Raw genomic sequence first — 17,669 nt, 5'->3', positions numbered from 1 at the left:
CACACACACACACAGGTTAGAGTTACCTCACTGCTGCTGAGCGAGCAGGCTTTCCCTCACACAGCAGAATAGAGTCGACGCAGACAGATTATATTTCAGCCGCTTAAACATGTTGTGTCCAGAGAGATGAAAACAATGCCAGTGCGTGGTCGTTAAGCTGTCCCTCTCAAACAGGGAAATTAAGTGCTTAAAAACATACTGTCGGGGGTTCAATAGAATACTACATAAATACTGTCAAATCCCTTATCGATGCAGTTGTAGTAATAGTAGTATTGATTAATTAACAATGTAATATGGTAGTATTTCGCAAAGTAAAAGTACTCTTAATTCTGCTTTCAAGTGTGACTTACGTAGTTAATTGAGTAGAAGTATAAAGTGGCTTGAGAAGCGAATACCTCCTCATTGTACTCGAGTACAGTACTTGAGTAAATGTACTTCGTAACTTCTTTCTTTCGTCACACTCACCCGGGGACTGCAGTATGGCCACGACCTCGCTGTGTCCTCTCTCCCTGGCTTTGTCCAGAGGAGTCTTCCCGTCCTCGTCTCTCAGGTCAGGGTTCGCTCCGTGACGCAGGAGAGTCTAGACAAACAAACACGCATTTAAAAACCAATTAAGAAAAGCTATTAGAGGAGAACTCACCAACTGAATCCATTTCACACATTCGGCTTGGATCTGTGTCTCTGCGTGGGCTTTACCTTGGCTACTTGTGGGCGTCCGAAACAGGCAGCGTAGTGTAGTGAAGATGACCTCTGACCTCTGTTGACGTCCGCCCCCCTCTCGCACAGAAACTCAACCTGAAGCAACGACAACAAACACGTGGTCGGTCAAACTGAGATTACAGTTACATTTCCCTCCAAGTATCCAACCGAACAGCCGATTGACTTTATCATCTCCAATCCTGTTTCGCTTTCATTTTTACTACTAAGATAAGATGGAACTTTATTTATCGCCTTGGGGAAATTCAGGCGTTTACAGAACTCCATCCATCTTCTCCGCTTCTCCGTGGTCGGGTCTCGGGGTAGCAGCTCCAGCAGAGAGCCCCAATCGTTCCTTTCCCCTCATCAACCAGCTCTGACTGGGGGGTCCCAAGGCGCTCCCAGGCCAGCGAAGAGATATAGTCCCTCCACCTGGTCCTAGGTCTACCCCTCGGTCTCCTCCCATCCTAACTAGGTGCCCTCAACTGGCTCCTTTCGACGGGAAGGAGGAGCGGCTCAACTCCGAGTCCCTCCCTGATGACCGAACTTCTCTCCTTATCCCTAAGGGAGACACCAGCCACCCTGCGGAGGAAACCCATCTCGGCCGCTTGTATCCGCGATCTCGTTCTTTCGGTCATGACCCATCCTTCATGACGAGGTGAGGGTAGGAACGAAAATGGCCCGGGAGACAGAGAGCTTTGCCTTCTGGCTCAGCTCCCTTTTCGTCACGACGGTGCGGTAAAGCGACTGCAGTACCGCTCCCGCTGCTCCGGCCCATCTCACGCTCCATTGTTCCCTCACTCGAGAACAAGACCCCGAGATACTTGAACTCCTTCACTTGGGGTAAGGACTCATTCCCTGCTCGGAGTGGACAGTCCATCGGTTTCCTGCTGCGTTTATAGTACTACTTTTAAATTGCACTTTGAACCAAGGCAATTGACAAAATGTGGATTTAAACAAAGAGTTTAGCGTCTGTGTCCGTTCTTATTTTTACCATTTCCTGTGTTCCAAAAGCTGAAGCCCAGTTGAGGAGCGTCTGTCCAACATCGTCCATGAAGTTCACCTCGAAAGCTGAAATAGAAAGAAGCAGGGAGTCACTTTTTGTTGCCGAAACAAGACGGCAACTGCAGTTTGTAATAATCTGTACTATTATTATGACCGAACCAAAAGGAAGGTCAGTGTTTCTGTGTTTCGAAAGATTGGGGCTGAAGTATTAATCGGTACCATCTCATTTCAGTCACATTTTGTTGCCAATACATTTCTTGTGTCATGAAATCCAATCCACTTTATTTATATAGCACAGTTTAAAAACAGAGGGTTTGCCAAAGTGCTTCACAATGAACATAACATTATAATAAAATATAATATTACACGAATAGATAAAAAAAGCACACATAAGAATAAATACAAGGCACATAAAGGCTGTGGACAGACAGTGAAAGCATCCATAGGTATGACTCAGCTCAGACTGACTGGTAAGCGAGGGGAAAGAGGTGGGTCTTTAGGCGGGACTTAAAAGCTTCAAGAGTGGGCGACAATTTAACACGAGGGGGCAGGTCGCTCCAGAGCCTGGGGGCTACCGATGAGAACGCTCGGTCGCCCCTGGTCTTTTTCTTTGTTTTTGGGACTACAAGCAGCAGCTGATCAGCCGACTTCAAAGCCCTTGAGGGGGTGCACACCTGCAAGAGGTCGGAGATGTACTCTGGGGCCAGCCCATCAAGAGATTTAAAAACAAACAATAACATCTTAAAATGGACCGGAAGCCAGTGGAGCGAAGTCAGAACGGGTGTGATGTGGTCAACTTGAAATGTCCTTTTACCCTCATTAATCCTGTTAAAAAAATGATGTCATCTTTAGTCGACATCGTCCGTAGTTTGACCTTAGCCGTATCCACTTACCTCCGGTGTCGATAGCGTCGATCAAAGCGTCGGTGTCTTTGCTGCGGATACAGTCGATGAGCTGTCGGTGGGATCTCTCCCCCGAGCTGTCGAGGCGCCGCAGGCCGGGGATCCGACTCGTGGACCCGGCTGTGGATTTGGGAAGAGCCTTCCGTCCCTCGAACAGCAGAACCAGCAGGAGGTCCACCAGCCGCATGGTGTCCAGCACGCAGCGCTCGTCTCCCCCCAGAGCGGACTCCATCGAGTCGGGCAGCGCCGAACGCAACAGGTCCTGAAGACGGGAGGGAAGGGGAGCATTTCAGCTGTTCTATCGCTTCTCTCTCAGCGACTCAACCAAATACATTACAGGCTTTTTCAAATCTGAATGGTTTCTATAAATGCAAGTGCAAAGAATGTAGTTAAAACATATTTGCGATATGATATTTCATATCGCATTTTTAAATATTTTACACGAGTGAAAACTGTGAACCATATTTACAGACTTTTCCAAACCATCTGAACGGTTTCTATAAATGCATTTGTAAAAAACATTTCTTTATAGCAACAGGAATCAATGGCAATTTCTTTATCTTTGAAGCTACCAATTAATTTGTATTGTACGTTTTGATTCTGGCGACACCAGCAAACAGATATTATAGCAGGATTGTTTCGCATTGCGTATTTTTTTTAACACGAGTGATGTAGATAGAACAGCAGATTATGTTTAGTGTCATCCTGTTGAAAGAAAATGTATTTTAAATCAAGCCTAATCCTAACTTTGGAAAAAATAATGGTTCCAATTAAGCCTTTTCCAAACACACAAGACTTTGAACATTTCATTATAATTCCTTCTAGCTAAAAGAAACAAATTAAACACGATAACTTTTTTGGCTTCATGCGTTTAGTTTTTAATGGAGGTAGACCTACATGTGTGACGAGCGGTGAGCCCCGGCACAGCGTGGACAGCAGGCTGACGATGGTCGACACCTGGTTGCTCAGTTTTGCGTCTGGGGCCGAGGGGGCGGAGCCTGTGGAGGTCCGGCCGGGCTTACAGGAGGAGGCGGGGCCTGTCACGGAGCCGCCGGCGGCCGCCATGCGGGACAGCAGCTCCACCGTCAGCCCGTGTTTGGCTAAAGGGGCGGGGTCAACACCACGGCGAGTAAACCGGTCGGCCAATGAGGCGAAGCAGCGCAGGGCACCGTCTGACACCTGGGGGGGGAGAGAGAGAGAGAGAGAGGGAGAGAGAGAGAGAGAGAGAGAGAGATTAGATCTGCTGGTAAAGCTGCTGCTGCTGCTGGGAAACAAACTTGTCTCCGAAATTTGATTTAATTTATTTCGAAGGTGTAAGACAATAATAATACCAATATAATATTAATCAAATTAAAATATATTATAGCCCCAAATCACAATAAATGCGAGAAAGGGCTTTACAAAGCAAAACAAAATATAAACGTCATAGCATAAACATTTAAAAACATTAAAAGCATGTGACTGAAGCGATGCTAATGTTGAACGGATGATCCACCTAATTACACATCTGAAGGTTACCTGGTGGTCTTCGTGTTTGAGGAGGCTGGACAGAGACTCGACGCAGGTCTCCAGAGACGAGTCCTGAGGCTCCATCTTGCTGCAGAGCCGGGACACCACGGACATGGCGGAGTGCAGCGTGTCTTTGTGGACCAGGTGTCCGCTGTCTCTGATGAAGGTCAGCACACAGTTCAGACCGCCGGCCTCGAACACGGCGCCAGACTCCCTGGTGCAGATCAGCTCCAGCACCTTCGAAGAAGAGATCGAACTGAGAATGAAAGGCTGTCTGACAGGAGGACAGACCTGTGCCTGTCCGAGTCTCTGAACCAGATGACAAGAATATATATACACACACACACACACACACACACACACAATAAAAAGAGAGTCAAACTGGGTCCGTGGTTCCAGGATGAGTTTTAAATTAGAACTGCTGATGCGAATTTGCAGTTTCAAGCCTTACAAACATGTGGTTGTTATGCTAGGTGTTATATCCAGGGTATCCGCAGGAAGTCAAATGTAAGACCCTTTAAGACCCTTTCCATACATTTTAAGACCTCATCGCCACTTGGAGTTCTAACCGGTTACCTTGGCGACACACTTCACCTCACATTGACTATATACAGGATTGATTGTCCTTCCTCCTTATCCTCCAACCATTTGGACGCAGACTTGCATTTCCCCATAACGATGTTGCTTAGCAACCGGCGTAAACGGACCTTCGCACGCTATCAAGCCGTGAGCGTGCGATGTCCTGTTCAGATGACGTCAAACCCAACGGGATAATAATTAATAATTCCTTATATTTATTATAGCGCATTATCAATGACTCAAAGCGCTTTACATATACACACATTGCAATGGCAATGGTCAGAAACTGTGGACAATACCCACAGGAGCAAGTTCAGGTGAAGGGTCTTGCCCAAGGACCCACCGGCTTTACAGACGCAGCAGCGGCGGGATGCCATCAATAAACTACAGAATCTCACTACACACCTACGCCATGACTACATTCAGGCAGACTGCAGAACACAACCTCTCTGGACCATTCAGATACTTATAGGATACAAAATGTTAAACCTTGGAAAATGCCGTTTAATACTTTTTAATCGCCTTAATTTCGCTAAATTGATTTATCAACTTTTAATACTTTCTAAGACCCCGCGGACCCCCTGATATAAAAGGTCTAGGAAAAGGCTCTATTGAACAGATGGGTTTTGAGGCCTTTTTTAAAAGTCTGTGGTGCTCTCATGTGGTCGGGGAGAGCGTTCCACAGGCTGGGAGCAGCCGAGCAGAAGGCCCGGTCTCCCGTAGTGCGGAGCTTGGTCCTGGGGGGTTTGAGGAGGTTGGAGTTGCTGGAGCGGGTGGTCCGTAAGGCGGTATGGGGGGTGAGGAGGTCCTTGAGGTAGGGAGGGTCAGTTCCATGGACACACTGGTGGGTGAGGACGGAGACCTTGAGTTCGATCCTCAGCTCCACGGGGAGCCAGTGCAGTGCTTTAAGGATGGGGGTGATGTGATCGTATTTGCGCACCCTCATCAGGACCCCTGCAGCGCTGTTCTGAATGTACCGGGGCTTCTGGATGCTTTTTCATATATTACCATATTTTATTCGATATGCTCCTTTAGATATATTTTAATTTTAATGTTTTCTCCTTATAGCTTTGTGAAGCAACTTGAGATGACGTTGTCTTTAAAGTGGGCTATATAAACCAAATGTATTAGTATTACTTTGGGGATCCCGATGAGGAGAGGAGTGCACTGCAGTCGTCCAGCCTGGAGGAGACAAAGGCGTGGAGGAGCTTATCGGCGTCAGAGGGAGTGTGTGTGTGGGGCGGAGTTTGGCGATGTTCCTGAGGTGATCGGAGGAGTTCTTGCACAGCTGTTTAACGTGAAAACATTAAATAACTCGAGATCAACGGCAGCTTTCAGCAAATCACTGCAGCGAAACTGAGGCCTGAATAAAGACACCTACTGTCCCGTGATGTGTATTAATAAACTTCTGCTAACACATGGTCGTGAGTCTCCTGCTTGCGGTATGACTCGTCTCAAGACAAACACACAAACACGGCAACAGGCTGATCTCTGGTCAGTTGTTATTCTCAGCCTGAGTTAACCTCAGGATTACACCAGAGGAGCACTGCAGACAAATAAGCCAAACAGATGCTCTTTGATGAGATTTCACTGGAACAAAAACACGCTGCTGCTGCCGATGACATCACTGCAGCCTGAAGGACGAGTTAACGAGGTAAAAACACCGAAGAGGCAGAAACGCCGTCTGGCTCTTTTCCACTGAGCCTTCTCATCATCAGGCCGAGCTGCAGAGTCTCACCTCAGACCAAAATCATGTCAGCACGAATATATCGACTGTCAGCAGGTTCTTAATTTCAGGGGATTTATCGGCATTTCGTTTTCAAATAAGGGTCTGCCTCCAAAAAAGAGCATGAACTTCGGGCATAGCGCAAAATGTTGACAGACACCTCTGTGAATTAACGGCCCGTCTACACTACAGGCATAAAAAAATCTTGAAGCTGGGCGTGTCTGAGGCTTGGCGATTTCTCGCACCCAAGGCGAGCAACAACCAATCAGGAATCTCCCGCCCCCGGCATACAAAGCAATAGCAATGTTAAAACGAAGTAAACTGGATATAAAATCCACAAACAGGCGAAAACCTACCAGTTTCACCCACTGCCTCTGCCACCTCCCTCCATGCCTCGCTCCTCCGGTTTGTATCCCGGGAGGTGAAGAGAGACTGATCAAACAGCACCAGGTGATTCACTACCGCTAAACATTTTTGAATATGAGGAAATGACCTGCGTACTCTCTCCCAGCATACACGCGGTTTGATTGACTAGCGCTTGTACTGGCAGATTTGCATACGCGGGATTTGATTGGCTGATCAAGCATCGAGCCTCAAAAGTTGAACATTGTTCAACTTTTGATGCCGATAGATACTCGTGATGCAAAGCCATGCTCCGCTCCCCACAATGCAGTTCGGCGAAGTTTAAAAATCTTCTACGTCACCCCATTCAAATGAATGGGCGAAGCGCTGAAAGCATTTTTCGATGCCTGTAGTGTAGACGGGCCGTAAGGGTTACTTTGACTTAAACAGAGTTGGTGATTGGTGGACAAGTGGGAAGACTAACCAGGAACATTTATTTTGATGTTTGAATGAAGTTATTTTGCCATGGGGTAATAGTCTTAGTTCGGATAAAGGGAGAAACCTGAATTCAGAAAGTGTACAGTTGTATTTTTCAGGGCGAATAATATTGCAAGAATATTTTATATATTTGAGCAAGCACCTCCTCATTTTACTAGATGGATAAGAGACACTATGCACTTCCTTACATTTGGTACACTCTAAAAGAGCCGGTGCAGAAGTTTACAAAGATTCGGACCCCCTTACTAAATTATTACGATAGCTTACAGATCCCCCTAAAGCAGGAAGACCAGAGCAACAGTTTGTGACTTCAGGCTAACAGATAGCCCTTTCAGTTCAGTCACAATCTACAGTAAAACAACCCCCCCCCCCCCCCCAGGCTCCTACCTTCACACACTGCTCGGCCAGGTCTCTGCTGGTCCTGTTGTTCAGCTCCACCACCACCAGCCGGTTGCACAGCGCCTTGATGGCTCCGTCCACTCCCACAATCCTCCGGGTGCACTCCGCAGACACGTCCAGGTAGTAGGTGATGGCTCTGGCCGTGACCTCCAGCACGTTATCCGGAGCGCTCTCATCCAGGAAGATCTTACAGAGCGCCGGGAGGAACGTGCGAGGAGGACAGCTGGGAGGAGAGGAGAGAGAGAGGGGAGGGTCAAGTATAAGTTCAAATGCTTAAGTCCAAGGCTACAACAATAATGCAACATAACTATTTCTAAGACATAAAACAAAACTGTGAAATAGTACCGTGAACAGATTCCTCTTTTTGGATATTTTACAAATCCCCTTTTAAACTGTATTCTTGTTATTTGTAACAACTTTTTTGTTACCGTCATATAGTATTTTATACCTGTTTTTCATTTAGTCTCATTAATAACTATAATGATCATATCAAGGTGTGCCTGAACCTCACTGAGCTGAGGTTATTTGAGCCTCTCAGGAGAGCTCTCTTCCACCTGGTTGTAGAACAGCTCTTTAAATTCGTTAGCATAGCTAGCTAACCAGATGCTAATAACAACAGATCGCCACTGTGCCTACAACTAAAGACACAGCCACGCAAACACCGCGGTGTGTACGGCTCCTCCCGGCTCTCCGTCAGCACTCCTTTCAGATGAGACATAACCACGTGAAGACACGCTACGCTCGTGTTGTGTTCGAGGAACCTGTCCTTACGGAGACGTATGGACCTTTAAGCTCAAAACACTCACGTCTCGAAGCAGCGGTCCACGTTGTCAGACATGAGCAGCAGCATGCAGAGCTGCTCCAGAGCGATGAGCTGCATGTCCCGCTCATCGCCCTGGCCCATCTGCAGCCACTCCAGCAGGGTGTCCGGGTCCACGTCCGCCATGATGGCTAGCCTGCAGGGACACAAAAAGTCAGTCAATGAAGTGCCCTTTGTCTATTATGAGAACGTGTATACTCGTCTCATTTACTCAGTTTAGATAAACCGTGTTGTTTTCTTTCACGCTGGGGGGGGGGGTATGTTTGATACATGATTTTTGGCAGTCTGGTTGAAATGTGCACTGTTGCATCTGCAGTATGTATTTGACTGCTCAATGACATTCTGCATGATTTTTCTCTCTTATGAAAACTTTCAAAAATAAAGTGTTAAACAAATTGCCGTCCTATCCTGAATGGTATTTTCTAATATATCAATGCTACTGAAAAGTCCATCAATCATTTCCTTTAACCTGAGGCGAGTGAACAGTTTCCTCAATTTACATTTCCAATCGAATTACCAGGAACAAATATTAAGGCCAAGCACGGGGAAATCCCTTTCCGATCAAATGTCTATCAATTACTTCCTTGATTCATCATCATCATCATCATCATCATCATCATCATCATCATCATCATCATCATCATCATCATCATCATCATCATCATCATAAGAGACTCTTAGTCCATTATTACAAAACATACAACACTCAAATATAAATTAAAAAAGGCAGTCATACCAATGTTTCCACAGAGGTGCCTGGTATCGTACAGCACCGAGACACGGATTTGAAAGCAGCGTAATGACCGAGTTATGAGAAACATTCGATCGACAGATGAACAGATTTCTCAAGAGAGCGTGGAACGTGTCGACTCGTGCGTTACAGAACATTTCACTTGCACTGCACCACCTTGGTTTTCTAAGCAGTATACGCAAACAGTCAGTATATGCAACCTGGAGCTTCCGGAGGCTCGCCTTCTTATACTTGACCACAAGGGGGCAGTAGAGAGAGGAGTGCAATACGCTCTCAAGAGGTTCAACTTAAAGGTGGGGTAGGTAAGTTTGAGAAACCGGCTCGAGATCGCTAGAATTTGAAAATACACAACCGGAGAAAATCTGCCACTTCCTCACAGAGCCCCTCCCCCAACACACAGTAACGCGCACATGACCAATGAGGGCACGAGATAAGTCTGTGCCCCGATGGAAGGCTGACAGGCAGGTAGGCCATCCATCGTTGTACTTTTTACAGTATTACATTTAAAAACAGTATCACGGCTTCTACAGATGACATTTTTTTATGGATTTGTTGTCAAAGCACTTCAGATATTCATTGCTATCGGGATGTTAAGAGCATTCCATGGAATACAACAACAAGTGTATCTTGAGCCGGTTTCTGAAACTTACCTACCCCACCTTTAACCTTATCTGAACACCAAGAGAATTTCCTAGCCAACATGTTAGCTTGTATATAAGACACGCCGCTGTCTATACATGTCATCATCATCAGCCATTTCACCTGTGATGATGTGTCCCAGATACTTCGTGTTACAGCAAACAGACAGCACCTGTCAAATATGACTCCGTAATCAGAACAAACATTTAGCATCTGTTGAAATCCAGCACTGCTAGGAGAAACAATTGCCAGATCGTCGGCATACATAAGACGGTTTACAATCACATGACCAATCACACGCCCTGTTTTACAGACACTTAATCATCTGATAGATCATTAATATAGATATTAAAAGGCTCGGTGAGAGGAGCCCCCCCGGCGGACTCCATTACCAACACCAAATGGCGCAGAGACTGCCTTCCCCCATTTGATCCGCATGCTCTGGTCGGCATACCAATAAGCCAGGATCCTAATTACACCGATAGGCACACCTCTTTGTCTCCATTTTAAAAACTGTTTATGACGGTTAACTCGGTCAAAAGCCTTCGAAGCATCAATGAACCAATCAGAACAGTGGAATTCAGTCTTCTATATGTTTCTACCATTTCCTTCAAAGCATAGCTGCATAGCTCAGCAGCATGCTTAGCCTTGAAGCCAAACTGGTTATCTGAGGTACGTAAATAAGAACATAGTCTATCCAACAAAATTCTTTCCAGGACGTTGGATAACACACTGGCCAGAGCACTTGGCCTATAGTTATCCAAGCGCCCTACCTTGCCCGCTCTGTCCTTAATGACAGGGACCAAGGTAACAGTCAACATGGAGTCTGGCAACACACCATGAGTCATGAGGCCGAGTATGAGTATCATTCATCGAGGCAAAACATTCTTTTCTTGACCGTCTGTCCGAATCCCAAAGATATAACTTTAATATATTAATAATAATGCAAGAAGAAGTATATATTCTAGGAACCAGCAGCCATCAAATACTTGGGTGTTTTACTTGAAAAAGGACAGTGAAGTTCCCCTTGTTTTAATCCAACTAATTATTCTGTGAACCTGCTTGAAATATTATTATATATATATATATAATATTATGAAACGGACAAGTCAAATCAAGCAATCTGATTGGTTCTTAGCCGTGATATAATGAGCGTATATCACGGGTAGAATTGTAGTATCCCTCCGCGTCTGAGAAAAAGCTACAACCGTTACAACTGTTACATTACGTCTACATTACGAAACTAACTAACTTACAAAGCATAAGATGGAAACATTTAAGATTAACTTCGACCTCCGGGGGGTCTCACTATGGAGGAGTGGATTGAGGAGTGCCTAAACGACGACATGCAGAGCTCCGTGAAGAGCAGGTAGACCAACTGGAGAAGTGCCACCATTCAAAAGCTTTCTGATGCGGGTCTTGAAACAAAGCAGAGAAATGATGAGCGTTAGTGGCCACAGGCGCGAATACTCTCCAGAGCTGCTGGAAGCCGAATCTCGGGGACCCGAGAAAGTGGAGCAATATTCTCACCATGCCAAGCAACAGCCTAGATAGAACAACCTCAACCTATCCAAGTAACCTCGTAAGCCATGCTACTGATGCTGGACAGGTTTTCAGTGGCTGCACAATAAACGGCAACATACACATAAATGTAAATAAATAGCCAAATAATGGATCAACGCTCTCTGTCTAATATGTTCGCTAGCTGTTAGTGTTGTTGCATAGCAACCACCTCGCACTATGTTTTGTGCAGAAGGCAAAGGAGGGACTATTTTATTTTGAACATCATTATTTACTAATAAAAACTATTTAAATTAGAGTGTGTATTTTTTTTTCATATTGCCACACTTGGTAACCGTTTTATAAAAGCAATAGCTCACTTCAGGCCGTGGTATATGCTCATTATATCACTTGCTTAATTATACTATATAATTGTACCTTCTCTCGGGTTATTACCTGGCTCCCCGTTGGCTACCCGGTCCGGCTCAGCGCCCAATCACTGCTCACAATTTTGTCGCTGTTTGGGACTCATCCAACCAACCGGAAGGAAGGAGAGAGGAAAAACACGGACAAGAGAAGAAGAAGTAGTTGCTCGCTCTCACAGCAGGGGTTTCTGGGACATGTAGTCTCTTTATCTGAAAAAACAAAACAATGGAGACATTTAATGACCCGGCAACAGAGGAAGAGAATCAAGATGCTTTGGTTATCCCGGGGAACTTGGTTTGACAGTTGCTTCAATTCAGAAATAAATAAAAAAGGTAGAATAAAAAAAATGTATAAATTAGAATTTAAAGTAAGAATAGATATTCATATAAACATAAGAAGTTAATGTCAAATGTCAAATTAAAGTGAAAACATGACTTGATAACCTTATTTACTTTCCACGTATTTTCTGTTTGTACACAGGGTAATTAATGCAGGAAGGAGACACTTCTGGAAGGCCTCTTGTAGACTTGTTTACACAGCAGTGGATAATTCCTGGATGACTATAATCTGATTACACAGGTCCATTTTGATCATATGTACAGGAAGGTATTAAAGGCAAAGGGTAGGAGCGGAGGTTTAATGCAACTCTTATTTCTGCGGTCCATCTCCCACTAGGGATGGGTAACGTCTGAAATGTAATCGATTCCGGTTCTTATCGATTCCGCGTTTTGATTCCAAAATTGTAAAAGAAAGAAGTCAAACATTTAGATAACAAAAATATCTTTATTCTTTTAAGCTTTAACTGACATTTTTACAACAAAAAAAATAGAAATGTATTGCACAATAGCTGTGCTTTATTTTAACAGAGCTATGCCTGTGGCGAGCTGTTAACAGGCATAGCTCAGTGCCTTGTCTTTGTTAGTGGAGTGGAGTCTCCCTTCAGAGCGTTTACCGCGATCCATCTTTGGTGTTATGAAGTGACTGAGCTCGTGAACCGTCTACGGGGGGGCGGGGGAGCCTCGCTGCGGGGCAACTGTAGACCTCTGTCGCCTGGCAGCGCAACTTACATGATGCCGCTTAAAAAAATGAAGGGCGAAGACCGGCCGTTCTGTGATTCTCCAGAACACACAGATGGCCAGTCCGCCCTTACTCTGTATTCCACCGGGTCACCGCGGCGCAGACAGACCTGGTGGAATACAGAGTCTACCGTGTTTAGGAACCGTTAAGCAGAACCGAACCCGGCATTTTCTTATCGGTTCTCACCTGGATCCGAGTTTCGGTTCCCGACCCCATCTGCCACTGATCTAAGATGTTGATAAAGAAAACCCGCCTCTGATTTCGGTAACAGTGTTTGTTATTATGTAATGTTGTCCCAGCGCCGCAGCATCTAAATGTTGATTAACAATTTGAATGTCAACAGTATCAATGAATCTGCTGAGCTTCACCCTTTCCAGTACAGCCCAAATAATTCCTGGAAGACGGAGCAGCTGTCTAAGCTTTTCATGCAGGATGTATGTCCGGCACGTGCCGATCTGACGAGATGGGGTCAGGGTAATTCAACACAAAGGTCTCGGGTGAACACACGCCAGAAACTGACCATGATCAAAATCGATTATTCGGCAGCCCTGGCGAATAATAATCGATTATTCGACCGACCCCAACAAACTGGTGGTGTGACCAATGACAATTATTAATACTATTACTATTATTAGCATATATATATATATATATATATATTTTGGTTGAAACTAAGTCAGAAAAAAAAAAAAAATACATAAATAATAAAAAAAATATATATAAATAAAATCGATTTTTAAAAATAATATTCGATTATGGAGACTGTAGCGAATATTCGAATAATCGCTGGCATCCCTAAACAGAACCCTGTACCAAGACCTGATAAACCCAACGTCATCTGCAGCCGGACGAATCGTAGACCCAGGACAGAGAATTAAAAAAGGTAAATCGTGGACAAAGTGACCCAAAGACCCCGAGAGTGTGATGTAACTAGGGATGCTCCGATCGCCAATTTTGGGCGCCGATCCGATCGAGTGGGCGGGGCCTATGGGGTCTTCCATTTAAAGTGATGTTTAAAACTCAGTTAATGCTCGTTCACTGGCGCTTCCACAACAACCATCATCATTACTACATTCAAATGAAGTACATTATTCAAGTTTACATTAACTTTGGAGAATAACACGGAAGCGTCTCTCTCCCTCTCTCTCATGCACTGATCCAGTAATGAGTAACCCGACAGTGAAGAATAAACATATTTATAAATAGTGTAGCTTGTTGCAGAGGTAGATAAAATAGCAAAGTGTGTTAGGTCTAACTCTTAGTGTGTGTTTTGCTCCAATCACGGCAGCCGATCGATCGGAGCATCCCTCGATGTAACCCTGCCTTTCTTAGCCCTACATGCATGCTCATACTGTTGGAGCATCCACGGAGATACACGTGTAGATGTGTGTGCAAGGACGTATTGTATGTATGTATAATATATTCTGTAAGCATTTATTTAAACCCAGGAGGACCCCGTCTGCTTTCATATTGTTTTAAATCAAATAAATAAAAGCAACAACAGACGCACTACACTAAAAGAGTCCCAGAGGAAGCTCAGGGCCTGGAGCTAATTTAACAGCGTGTTGTCGTTACAGGAACCGTCTGCCGCTAATCTGAACCTCAGAGCTCTTACACCCTGCATCTCGTCTGACAGGCAGGGGGGGGGGTTCATAGATCTTCCACTGTCAACTGAAACCAGCCAATATGCAAATGTTAAGCACTTGGATATGAAAATCTGGGGCTCTGCTCAAGCGGAAACATTATTCAGCGTGAAGAGCTTTTAATGAAGGTTATAACAGAGTGTGGAAGGAAACTCAGCTCCATAAAGCCAAACCAGTCAGGTCTGATCTGTTTTTAACATTATAACAGCTAAATCTGACATTTGAAACTCAGCTGCAGACATGTAAGCGTTGCCTGGTACAATCAAAATGTAGTCAGAGGATAAAATCAATACACACACTTTTTTTGGGTCGGGGGGAGGGTGTGTGACGTCTGTCCTGAAGTCTGTCACTTCTATTGTTAACGTTTCTGCATTTACAACAAAGAAAACATGTCGTGCCCATTCAGAGACGTACCGAGAGTCAAATGTAGGCTTACTGGAAAAAAGGAACCCGTTAGTTAATAGCCAGAATGTGAGAGAAATGCAAAAACATCTTCTCAATTGAGGAACAAGTTAAGCACAACTGATTGTCTGTCTGTTGCTGCGGGGTCAGGAGGATTAAAAAAAAAAAAGCTCTCAGTCCAGACGAAGCCGAGGACGACTGCATGCATTCTGTTTAATAAATGATGCAGAGAAATGTTTTGTGGAATGTGAAGATTCTTGGCTTTTTAGATAAAAGGAGAGGCTTTTCAATTATTGATAATAAATCAGTATTCGTGTATATGTTGACTAAAGTCACAGCAGAGAAATGCCGGATCTGTTTGAGGAAATTAAACAAAATAAAATTATCGCAGTCTTCAGGTGTTGGTTGAAAGTTCCCAGTGTAAACAATTGCGTTTCACTTTTTTATTGTATTTCCTAATGTACCAATGCTTCGACACGAGATCAAGTCAACCATTTCCTCGTAGACAATTTAAACCAATCTTATGCTACAAGAATAAAAACAGGAACCAATAGTAATGTCAAGCGTGGAAAATCCCTTTTCATATCAAACGTCTAACAATAATCATTCCTAAAGACAGCAGCATTGCCTTGTTGTCCGACAAGACCCAAATACATAACGTTATATATTAATAATGATAGAAACATCTATATTCCGAGTACCTGGAAGCATTAAATACTTGGCTTGAAAAATGAGAAACGATCATCACATCAGAAGACAGATTATTTTGTAATAACGAGGTGCAGTTTCCCCCGTTTTAATAAAATAAAAAAGGTAATTGGAGGTGCAGAGTGCAGATACCGGTTAAAGTGCTTTCCATACGTGATAAAAAGCCTAATGGGTGAATCTGTGCCGTGAATTCGATCCATTAGGTTCTGGTACACCTTTCGTCCAAATTGTATCAAGAGAAGGCAGTTTTTCTTTAATCCCGCTGACAAACAAACAGGTTTTCCTTAACATCTCGATCACAACACACCGTCTGGTATCATAGCAATGCAGCATGGCACGCTGGGAGTCTGATGGGTCCAGGATAAGTTGATTAGAGCCTAATTTGAAGCCATCCGGCCTGTCAGTCAGTCTGGATACGAACCGGCTGCTCTGGACAGATCCTCTTATCAACAGATTAATCATCACGACCGTCCAGAGAGAGCCACGACCCCTCCCTACCCTCTCAAGCCCCCGGGGACTCAGTCGGTCACATGGTTTTGCTTTCACCCCTTCATGGAGTCCTGTGTGCACTTTCGAGTTGCAGGTTAAAGGCAGAGTTCAAAGCCGAAGCTCTATGCAGGTCTGTGGGAATCCTTTTTGTATGAAATGCTGGACTTGGGCTGCACACTGAATCCAAATGATATGGAAATCGAAAGAAGGGGGATATTCGAATCGATATTCAAGGTTAAATGTGTGCTAAAATACATTTAGGAGAAGTGTTGTGGAGACGCAGAGATATTCTGGACTATAAATTCTTCTCTACACACTTAAGAGATATTCGTTTGTTACAGCTTCTCTTAAAAATATAACACCATATATTTTTCGGTCATAATACTTGAGTCATATCGTAATTGCAATATAAGTGAAAATAATGGCAGTTGCTTGTTTTTTCTCAATCGTGCAGCCCTGTTTAAGACCAAGTGAATTTATATGTGATGCAACTACAAATAAACATTGCACAAAATCTAAATGGGGTTGCAAGAAAGTAAACACGCTTTCTCATCGAGCCGTTCCCTTGTGTGCAGGCTGCGAAAGTTATTTTAGACAGAACACACGGTGTCTCTCAGACAGACTAATTTAATCACATCAGCAGATCAAATCCACACTGAGCAAAACAAGGTAAACTGGGCTCAAAATAGGGATGGGAACAATTGATCGTATATCCGAAATTATTCAGGTATTCGAATACGAGAATATGAGTTATGAATATTTAAGAAAGTTTATTCAAAACTAGTAATCAGCAGCGAACCGCTTCAACACGTGTATTTCAGTTTATTCACGGCATTCATTTTGTTATTCTACAGTATTGTTGTTTTATAGTTATTTGTTAATGTAAATAACCCAATTTGTGTGTTCTAATTGAAAAGGATATTGCATTGTGTTTGATACTTTCGTTGTTGTTGCTATGGAAACAACGTGACGGAGAAATGTCATAGGCCTATCTTCATATAAAAGACGGAGAAAGTAAACGATGAAGTTTAAGCTTAAGTGTTAGCACCCCCCGAAGAGGCACAAGCTTTTGATATTGGAGATTTCAATAAATTCAAGTTGGCAGCCGCAGTGCAGCAAGGCTACCGAAAAAAAAGAATAACGAAATTGAAACCCAAATAGTACTCCAACGAACGAATATTCGGGTACAGCCTCTGAGTATACAGTCATCCTGAAAGCAGAACTTGACAAACAAGCTTTAATATGGATCGTCACATCGTGGCCAAACCAAATCATTAATCAGTATTTGGCACCAATACTAATTCTGAGGGTCAGATCAATTGACAATTGATTTCGCACATGGCATTACCGGCTTTAAAGTCATTGGGATTGTCGAATATAAGAAAAATAGCGAACGTGCTAATGACAATTTCTCAAAGCATCAAAAGGTGAAGTCTCCAAATGTCTGGTTTTGTCCAATCATCAGCGCACAATAAATCTGCCTAATCATTTTTGTTATTGTCAGTTTTGTTTTAAGCTCCATAATGAAGAATCTGAAGTCAAATATGCGGCTGATTAA

General features: G+C 43.9%; 1 protein-coding gene across 1 annotated transcript in view; it reads right to left on the bottom strand.

The window, feature by feature from the left end:
• hectd1 (HECT domain containing 1) overlaps positions 1–17,669 on the bottom strand; it is a 58,588-nt gene that overhangs the window by 38,776 nt on the left and 2,143 nt on the right. The window contains exons 2-10 of the mRNA XM_034079723.1: positions 11,823–12,001; positions 8,463–8,612; positions 7,645–7,879; positions 4,122–4,349; positions 3,501–3,782; positions 2,595–2,865; positions 1,691–1,767; positions 697–795; positions 462–580 (exon numbers count right to left, since the gene is read on the bottom strand). Of these exons, the coding sequence (XP_033935614.1) occupies positions 462–580; positions 697–795; positions 1,691–1,767; positions 2,595–2,865; positions 3,501–3,782; positions 4,122–4,349; positions 7,645–7,879; positions 8,463–8,602 (1,451 nt within the window). The 5' untranslated portion in view covers positions 8,603–8,612; positions 11,823–12,001. The remainder of the gene's footprint in view (positions 1–461; positions 581–696; positions 796–1,690; positions 1,768–2,594; positions 2,866–3,500; positions 3,783–4,121; positions 4,350–7,644; positions 7,880–8,462; positions 8,613–11,822; positions 12,002–17,669) is intronic.

The sequence above is a fragment of the Pseudochaenichthys georgianus genome, unplaced genomic scaffold (assembly GCF_902827115.2).
Source record: "Pseudochaenichthys georgianus unplaced genomic scaffold, fPseGeo1.2 scaffold_704_arrow_ctg1, whole genome shotgun sequence".
NCBI classification, from domain to species: domain Eukaryota; kingdom Metazoa; phylum Chordata; class Actinopteri; order Perciformes; family Channichthyidae; genus Pseudochaenichthys; species Pseudochaenichthys georgianus.
Note: the sequence above shows the minus strand (reverse complement) of the source record. Positions and strands in the feature narration are given on the sequence as shown.